Consider the following 10,381-nt stretch of genomic DNA (forward strand, 5'->3'; position numbering starts at 1 on the left):
GAGAAGTAATAATCTTCTAAATCCATTTTGATGTACCAAATGTAATTGGATTTTAATTTAGTTTCATAAAGTATTAATCATTTTAAAATTGGTTTCATTTAATTTAATTATTGTCACATAATTATAATATTTAAAGTATTACCTATTAATTTCATTTTCCAAAATCATTCCACTTATATTATAAATATTAAAATGGGAAGAGTATCATTACATTTGGCAATAGTCTATCATTGTAAGAACTTTCTGTTTAATATATGATAATGAACACATTCCAATCGAGTTTGCGTTTTGTCAGCAGCACAATTGTTCGACAGCGAGAGCTGTTCTGAGCAAGGTCCTGGCAGGAATCTCAATGTCTCTGTGCGTCAGAGCTGAGTTTCTTCCTTGGAGTCATGTCCTGTGGCATTGCAGATGCTGTTCTTCCGACTGGGCTCGCTGTTGGGAAGGTATACCAGTGGATCCGGTCGGATTAAATACCTAGTCAAACAAAAGAATAATAATAAAGAAACAGTTGGTAAATAATGACTCATGTAATTCATCTTAACCATTCATTGTTCCAGCTCATCTAAACGATGTCTCCAGAGGGGCACTGACATGACTCACTGTGTAGTAGGCCGATGGTATTTTACACATCAAGTATTATCTCTTCTATACCTGATAAGATTATGATATTGAAAAATTTTTTAAGAAAACAACATTTTCTTTCAGTTATAATCCATTTAATAGCCTTAGCTTACCGATGATTTATTCTTTATTTTAGTTGTATTTTTGTTTGCTTACTTTTAAGTTTGTTCTTCATGTCATTAAAAAATTTTAATCATCAAGGAGATCTAAATCTTAGCATGATTATTCTGTTGCTCAATTTTTTTATTGTTAAAAATATAAGAATTTTATCTAAGTAAGATTTCTATCATATCTTCAGCTTTAAGTATGCTAAGTTTTTCAAGGAAATGGGTTGACATTGGGGCCCCAACACTGCTCACACACATGGACAAATGTGACAAAGAAAGTGCAGGACCAGGAAATGTTTTCTTCTGTTGTACTTCCTAACATGGCCATGAATCTGAACAAAGTCGACAACGCCTAACAACCATGACCCCACATCCAAACCACCCTCACTGCCCTTGAATCGAATCCAACTTAGAGCGAACCAGTACTGGGTTTCCGAGGCTGGAACTCTTGACAAGCAGGTAGCCTGCTACCTCCCTGACGCAGCAAGCAAGTGGCGCCTTAAAGCACTGACTGGTTAGCAGGCGAATGCTCATCCTGCAGTACCACCAGTGTGGTACCACCTCAACGACATGCTTCTCTAGCGTTAATAGTTTTATAAACGCGACGGCTGGTGGCACAGCGACTTACGCACTGGGCTGTTAAGTGTAAGGTCAGCAGGGGGAACCCGCCAGTAGTGACGCTTTCATAGCCCAGCTGACAGAAACAAAATCTTTCCCTTTTTAAAAAAAATTTCAAAACATAAACCAGAACATTTGGCTCCGGGAGTAGCCAAGGGTTTGGGAAAATATTTTCTGGAATACAATGTGTAATTAACATTTAAATTAATTTGGTTTTTGTTTAAATATTTCTTATATAAGTGTACAGGGTAAAGAAACTGATCTTCCCCATGTACCTAGTTGGTGCAATTCATGCAAACCTATTGACTGAAAAAAAAATAGGAACCTAAAATCCAGGTTGTGGCAAAGAGATCAATTTCATGCCAACTTATAAAGACTATCTAAGGTTTTAGAGGCTATCCATCTGTATGAGAGCAGATATTCATTCACTCACTCACTCACTGGCATTGAGTTGATGCCAATTCATAGAGACCCTATGGGACAAAGTAGAACCACCCATCTGGATTTCCAAGACTGTAACCCTTTATGGGAGTGGGAAGCTCCATCTTTTTTCCCAGGAGAGGCTGGTGGTTTCTAACTGCTGATCTGGTGGATCACAGCCCAACATGTAACCACTATGCCACCAGCGCTCCTTATGAGAGCAGATGCACTCATCTCTTATTTCGAGAAACAGCTGGTGGGTTTGAACCACCCACCTGTTGGTTAGCAGTCTAGAAAACATTCACGTGCCAAAATTAAGTATTGTATTTATTTTCAAGTTTAACTGATACAAAATCTTTAGATTTTCAAATGGTATCCTCAGTCTCTCCATCTTCAGCATCAGCACATGTAGAACATTATTAAAGGGCTTAGGCATAAAAACGACACACAACTTGACCCACATCCTTCAGAAGAACAGGCTTTCATTTATGAAGCCAGGTATAACAGAGAGAAAGTAGTTGCAAACATTCAACACAAAGAAAGACAAGGACACAGAAAGGAATTCTTTATTGAGGGTATTAACGTTCGGGCTTCTTTCTCCAGGCCTGAGGAGAGAGAAGCAGAGAAGCAGTCCCAGAGCTGAACAAGAAGTAGAGATAATGGTGATCATGACAAGCAGGGCACAGAGAAATCTGGGAGCTGCTGATGGGGAACTAAGGGGACATTTGATGAGTGTTGTACGCCATTGAATACAAAGTTGATGATCTGAAATGTAACCCCCTGCCTAATTTACCATTATAATTTTTTAAAACTGAGTTTGACCTTAGACTATTAAATCAGAGAATTAAATCCACTTGCCAATAAGTCTATTCTGATTTATGACAACCCAGAATATAACTGTACTCCATAGATTTTTAGTAGCCGGTCTTATGGAACTGGGTCATCATGCCTTCCTTCTGAGACATCTCTGGGTAGACTTGAACTTCCAACCTTCACTTAGTAGGTGAGCATATTAAATATTTACACCAGTGGGCACTGAAACCAAGGACAAGTGTTAGGTACAGTCAGAAAGAAGGTAAAAAAGAGCAAGTGAAGGACCTTAAGCTTAAAGGGAGGAAGTTTCCCCTTTTTCCCAAATGTGGGAGGGAAGGAACGTGAAACATACAATGCAGCATTTTAAGAAAATCATGTCAAAGTGCAATTGAAATTAGTGTTTGATAGTTTTATGATGCTGTGAGGAGGAGGTACCAAAAAATGAAGAGAGACGCTAATTTGAAATCCGAACTCTAATGAAGATTGTACTTTTCCTCTTAAAAGCTGAGAGAACGTTAATAGATTGTAACCCTTAATGAAAATGAGAAAAGGCAATTTCACGCTCTAAAGTCTATTTTCTTCAATTACATAAAAGTTGGGATTAAAATCTTTGGATCTATTAGCTGGATTTTTGTTATCTGTGCATGCTGCTTCATAATTACTTTAAATATCAATAGTATTATAGATCGATGAAGAAAACTAGTAGTGCACATTAAGCGTTGCAGAATCACAAAATCCAGTGATTTATTATTCTTTGAATAAAATTAATGTGCCTTCATTTGAAATGAACTCTGAAATGAATCCTTTGATAACATAAAAGGCAAGTGTACAATCCATTATTCTCTATGGTCACTGACAGCGGCCGACATTCCTTCCCTTATTATTATTACTACTGCACATACAGATCTAATAAAATAAACTTCTTACACTGTGCTTTTATATACTACTTGTCAGGATCATTTATCATTAGTCCAGCTACAATAAAATTTCATTATGTCACTACTAAAAATCCAAGTTTGACACTGATGTCATAGAAATCAAACTGATGTTTTTCTTGAAAACTAGTAAAAATTTTAAGCTAATAAAAGTACAGCCCCAAGAGAGAATAATTCTCAGAAAACAGCATATCTATGTCTATCTATCTATCTCACATATTTTTGTCCTGGAAATTATTTGAAATTTTAAACATGCATATTTGATGGGTAAACATAGTCATAAACTCAAAAGACATTTATCTTCCCAATTTTCCAAAATTATCATGAAAAATAATTGTATTAGGCTCAGGAAGTTTAACATTATTATGAAACACAAATTAGCTAAATGTAAAAAAATATTGTGAACATATTTTATCTAAAAATGATGTTTAAAGGCATTGAGAGCCGAGGGGAAGACAGAAGAATTAGCAAAAGCTGCCATTTCTCAGACATGTATAAACAGGGGCAAGAAAAATAGAACTGGGTTTGCTCTAGACATAGATGAAGTGAAGGCTCTCAAATGCACAGTAGAAAGCCACACGAACTGTATAGAAGATGTTTTCCCCTAACTTAAAATCCTCCATCAGTTTAACACTACTACTGAACATATTTGACAGCTCCCTTAAGAACTCTACCCGCTAAAATTGATATTCATCTAATTCCCCAAAGCTCATGTATTTTAACCTTCACTCTAAGAAGTCCAAATACACCATCATTGTTCTTGCTAGTTGTATCTTAAGTGCATATTAGGATCTTTTAACATAGACTTTAGGCCAACTTTATACTCCTGATACCTTTTCCTAATAAGTTTGTGTTATGTGTTGTTCTTTTTACCCCAACACTGGGCACTGGTCAACACTCCCCTATTCATTCTTCCAGTTTTTAGCTTTAGAAGATGAGAAATAACTATTTTCTACATAAACTAGCTTTTCTTCAAAGTTCCAGGCCTGTATCCCTACCTGATTTCTAGAAATGTCTACTTAGCATCTTAATCAATATATCAAAACCCAGATTAATCTCTCTTTTTCCCTCAGACAACAATCCCTTTATTACTTGTGATGCTGCTGCATTGGGATTTTCTTCAGTGATACAGCATTTATTGTTGTTGCTAATATACAGATTTTTAACCAGTAGTCTGCCTTCAATATAGGAGGAATGCTCTAGGAATTTTGCTCCCTCAATCGGGGCAGCATGAGGCTTGTCTTTGTCTGGCCTCTGTTCTGGGAACATACTGTGGTGGCCTATTGTCCGACCTGCTCATTTGTTTCCTTAGCCCCTGCAGCCACATAAGTGGGGAGAAGCTTCCATGATGACACTTGACCCTTGATTTGGATTTGACAATCTCTACAATTGCACCTTGATAGCCTGTGAGTTTTGTGAGACATTGCAGTGAATTAAGGAACCCAAAGACTAGAAGGAGAGTACGGAGGGGAGGGAAGGAGGTGATGAATTCTTGAAACATATTCAACCTCTGGTCCACAGGCCCCAACCTTATGCTGAACATTCTAAAAGAAATTATGTATTCAGTTTGCAAATCAATTGTATTGCTTGTAATAGGGTTCTTTTTTATTGTAAGCCATCCCTTTCCCCTTGTCAACCCTAAGTACACCCTCCCACTAAGGTGGCAATTCATAAAAAGCAGGCTTCTACAAGCTTTATCAGTAGCTTCTGTTCTGAACCACTTGCAAGGATGTGATTTGTGCTTCACATCACAAACTGTCCCTATTCCTCCTACTCACTGACTTTAGTATACTTTTTTCCAGATTATAGATACAAATTAACTCCATGGCCCCAAGTCCAGTGAGACTTTTAATGTGTTAGCATTTGTTTTATATCACTAATACAATCTGAAGTTGGCTAGCTTTAGTAAGCATCAACATGTAGCTTTGCCTCACACCATACACTTGAGCTGGTACTCACTGAAAGTTTCTCTTCTAGTTTACCCAACAACTGAAAAATGTCTTTAAAATCCTGGCTCCCTACTGTCTGTAAAGTTCTGTTTAAACTATTTTGTTACTTATGACCCTCCAGAGTCAGGTCTAATTTGCTTTCCTAATGATTTGCCTCATGATTGTAAGTTATACAAAGCCTCTAGTCAAAGTGGACTATATAATCCTGCCAACTGAAGCACTTTAGGCAACCTCTCACAATGCATTTCTATCGAGCCATTCCTGCATCCTGAAGGTTCTCTGCTTTCTCACTACACACATTTTATGTACCCTTTGTAGTCAGTTCATACCGATATATATTACAATAACAATACTTTTCCCCCCTTAAACTGAGAAAATAATGTTTCCTTCTAGCTCACTCATTTCAAACTGTATTCAATAGGGACATCATGTTAGACATTACCATTGCATTTTCAGTTTAAATTATAGCCTTGCTAATTGTATGTACCTTGAAGTCAAGGAAGATGTCTTCCTTCCTATTCTACACAACATGATCACAATTACACATGTACAAGCTATATTTTAATATGAATGAAATTATTTCCCCAATTTCTTAACAAACACCTTAACTTACTTTACTTAGTCTTTGAGGAACTCTGACATATTTAGACTTTAGTATAATTTAGTATAATGTGAGGTATTCCAGGTTTTTCCTTTAAGATGCTCTCTTGTTGGTCTGTGTGTGTGGTCATGTTTTCTGAAATATATATTAGCCCACAGAATACAGAAAATGTGCTGCTATCTCCCGCCTTTGCATCTCTACCACTCTACATTTTTATAAAATGATGCACCACAAAGACATGTGATTATAAAAAAAGTAACTTAGACTATCTAAGCATTTATATCACACTATAATGGCTTAGATAGAAACATAAGAATGAGCAGAATTGGTAGCTTTCTAGAAATGGATGCCTTATGTGAAATATGAGATAAACTTACACAACATCATTCAGCTCTATCCTGGTGTCTGGAGATGGGTTGATCAGGATGTAGGAGAGAGTGCTTTGATGATCATTCATTTCATCTGGAAGATAAATAAATGCCATGTGTGTTATAATATTTACAGAGTATTACAGAAATTATTGTAGAGTAGTTTATGTGAAAATCATAAAGCAGTCAACTAGATTTTGCTCTTGTTTAGCCCACAGCATAACTGTGTATATATGTCTGACATTTTCAAATTATCATTGGAAATACATGACAGGTACTCATTTTTTGTTCCAAAAGAAGATATAGAGTAGCTAATTCTGTAGAGAACATATTTATTTTCTACCCCTTAATCCATTGCACTGAAAAAGACAACTATGAGAGAAAAGACTGGGTAAGATCCTTGCTTACTTGATTTATTTGCCCTATGAATTTTATGAATCAGAATGTAACTGTGGGTAGAGTCAGTCATCCTGGAAAGGAACACTCATATAAAAAATAGGTAAATTCACCCAATTATACTGTGTTGAATAATTGGAGTAAAGATATATCTCAAAAGCTATTAGGCCCCAAACAAACGTTATTGCATTGCACGCTGTAGCTCCCATCAGTCATCCTATTGTTTCTGCAAGGAGCCCTTGTGGCACAAGAGTTAAAACGTGTGCTTGTCATCTGATGGCAGCTGCTCCAGGGAGGAAGACAGGGCAGCATGCTCCCAAAACCTTGCAACCTGGAAACCCTACTGGCACTTCGACTCGAATGATAGGGTCGCTATGAACTGGAACTGCTTTGTAGAATGTAAAGAAGCTTATGGAAGAGAATCTAACTCTAATTTTTCATGGTACACTACTAAGTATAAATATACTTTTCTTAAGAACAATAAATGTTTCTACAATTTTCATAGAAGGCTCTGTCCTGTGAATTCCTTAAGTCATTCTGGTGACTAATTGTGAGGCTGCTAGTTCGGGAGGACCACCTAAGCATTTGATCAGGTCCTGGGCAGGGGGATCAAACGGAGTGTCAGGATCTCTGTTTCTTAGTTGTCAATGTTTTTGGTTTTTCTTTGCTTCCTGATTTTACTTTGTATGATTTTCTGCATATGCAATTCAGGATAAATAAATCTATAGAGACTGGATTAATAATTTCCTGGGAGCATGAGAGAGCATGTTGGGAGAAATGGGGAGCTAACAACGAGTACAAGAAGAAAATGTTCTGAAACTGATTGTGGTGATGATTATATTACACTTCTTAATATAATTGAATGATTAAATTGTATGATATGTGAAGTATAAACAAATAAAATTATTTATTTAAAAAGTAAGCCATATTGGCACATAAGTCAATAAACATAATTCTTCTAAAGGTAATTTTGAGATATGTGGGTGCTCTTAAAATTCTTGTTTAAAATTCATCACTGTATTTTATGCAAATAAGACATTCATGTATATAGTGCAGCCACGCAGGTGATGCAAGGAAATGATGAAATTAAGTAAAAGACTCATGGCACACTATACATTATTTGTAGAAAAATAGGTAGTAGCCATCTAGCCACTTCAGTTAAAGACATCCTGAGCTACAAAGTCTCAGAATGTATTTCTTACCGATAGAGCCATAACAATACTCAAATAACTGCATAAATGAAAATAAAAGCTTTAGGCCAATATAATTTTTTACTTTAATAACACATAGTTTACATAATAAAAATAATAGGTAATACAAGAAGATTTCAAAAAATTAATGGAAAAAAATTCTGTATAATCTTAATTCCATATCTCCAACATTTTCAACTCTTCTCATATATATAAAAAATGTTTACCACCAGTTTCATCGACTAAAAACCTGATGCTTGAATGTGAAATTCCTGATGCTTGAATTTTTCAGTACGCTGTTTCAAGTTGTTATACAGATATGTCCTGCTTCTAAAGTATATTAAAAGAAAACATTGCCTATTCACAGCAAAAATATTGCAGGATAAGTAGACATACATAAGTTTTTCCCATAAAACTTTTCCCAATCTAAGGTAATATAATTAGTATTCAAATAAAGAATATATTCAGTTGCACACTTATAAGGTAAAGAAACAACTGTCTCATACCGTGGGGGCATAAAGACCCCACATTAACAGACTGATGTTAGTATGAATATAAAATCTCCTTTTTGAACAAACAAATGAAAGGCTATTTGTTCAGAAACTGCTGTAGCAAGAAAGCAACCACTTTTATTTCTGTGGCATCCACTAACAACAATCCTGAATCATGTATTCGTGGTCAACATGTTGAGTAAGAGCCTGATTACAAGCCACTCAGAAGTATCTTGAAGGACAGGCTTGACAACACGCAATATAATATCCTTTTGATCATTAATGGGATGTTTTTTTTCATTTTGAGTTCTGGGATCATGTCAAAATCTCTTGGTGACTTGGTTTGACTGTAAATTGGTTGTTTTTTTTTAAGTGCCTAGATAATTAAGAAATTTCCAACAGTAAATATCAATACTATGACAATGTTTTACACTGCACAATTAGCATATTTTACTTGTAATTTACTTCATTTCATCAAGAACTTCTATAATCAAAGAGAATGTTTGGTAATGTGCTCAATTCAATTATGCCATATGCTAATATCAAGACTTGGATAATATCCCAATCAGAAGTAAGCATTTTGGTTTTGGTATGTTTTCCCTTGCCCCTTACTGGCTCCTCTCTGAGGAGAAATGACAAATCCATTTGATTCATTTGAAAGAGGTTGCTGGTTGAAGGCCATCTCTGTGCCTCTTTCCTCTTTCATGTCTCCCACTGACAAAAGCACTGGTTCTGACCGCCTAGCTCTCTGACATGCTTTTCTGGGAAGGTCAGTAGTTGAGTAGTTGTCTATTTCTCTCTGTGACTCTGTGTCAAAGAATTATGGACTGTGCTTTTAAAAAGTCAATTTCTAATATCAAACCAACATTCAACAATCTAATTTTTATTGGTCATAAATCTGGTATTTTAGTCATTCCCTGTACATATTTTTAGTTATATTTGAATTCTGGAGGAGACAAAAGTGTTTTTTGTTGGTTTTAAAACCCTATTGACATCATCACTGGCAAACATTTATTAATTTCAGCTCTGCACCCACAGTAATAAGAATAAAACAAAAGTAAGTTGCAAGGTTCAGCTTCATAAGACAGCGTGCCAATATTCTACATCCCAACCCCAAATGATAACTGCTATGTGAATCTGTTGCTAGCATATTCACCTTTTCCTGACAACCAAACTTTGACCTAGAGAACATAAAAAGAACCATATAGTTTATATGAATTTCCTTGAGATATTTGTTTCACTTCTGACAAAATCATTTTAGTGAAATATATTCTTATCTTAAAATACTTTAAAAGGCACATTAAAACCTTTATAAGAAATCCATCAAGGTAAAATCTGTTTGTTCATGGTATATACAAAGAAACATATTTTGTTATATTAATTAGTATATACAATACCTAAATTAAAATATTTAAGTAGTAAATTGTTAGCTTAATTATTACAGCCCCATTCTACACAAGGAAACATCAGATTTCATGCTTATTTTGTTTTAAAATTTTTATGGAAATAGTTTAAGAATACTTTTGAAAGAGAAGAGCAAAATTTAATAAGAGTCAAAATTTAATCTTATATATATTTGCATGGGTTCAGTTAAATAATACTTCTGAAAGCATGCATCTATTATATACTAACACTTTGAATCAGAGGAGCAAATCAAATAATCCAAAAGTGATATAAAGAAGCAAATGTTTTGTGCATAATATCTCTGCAGGTCTATCTAGATAAGATAGGCCGATGAACAGTCTGGAGGATAAAACAATGGGACCAATGGTTCCAGGGGAACATGGGAGAGGGGGAGGGGGTGGAAGGAGGTGGTGTTGACCAACCTAGGGACAAGGGAACAACAAGTGATCCAAAATCAATGGCAAG

At 35.5% G+C, this 10,381-nt stretch overlaps 1 protein-coding gene across 1 annotated transcript in view; it reads right to left on the reverse strand.

Moving 5' to 3' along the window:
* Positions 1-221: 221 nt before the first annotated feature.
* KCNT2 (potassium sodium-activated channel subfamily T member 2) overlaps positions 222-10,381 on the reverse strand; it is a 480,656-nt gene continuing 470,496 nt past the window's right edge. The window contains exons 27-28 of the mRNA XM_004700062.2: positions 6,445-6,529; positions 222-477 (exon numbers count right to left, since the gene is read on the reverse strand). Of these exons, the coding sequence (XP_004700119.1) occupies positions 366-477; positions 6,445-6,529 (197 nt within the window). The 3' untranslated portion in view covers positions 222-365. The remainder of the gene's footprint in view (positions 478-6,444; positions 6,530-10,381) is intronic.

The sequence above is a fragment of the Echinops telfairi genome, unplaced genomic scaffold (assembly GCF_000313985.2).
Source record: "Echinops telfairi isolate 266 unplaced genomic scaffold, ASM31398v2 ScPeMD7_7424;HRSCAF=8462, whole genome shotgun sequence".
Taxonomy (NCBI): domain Eukaryota; kingdom Metazoa; phylum Chordata; class Mammalia; order Afrosoricida; family Tenrecidae; genus Echinops; species Echinops telfairi.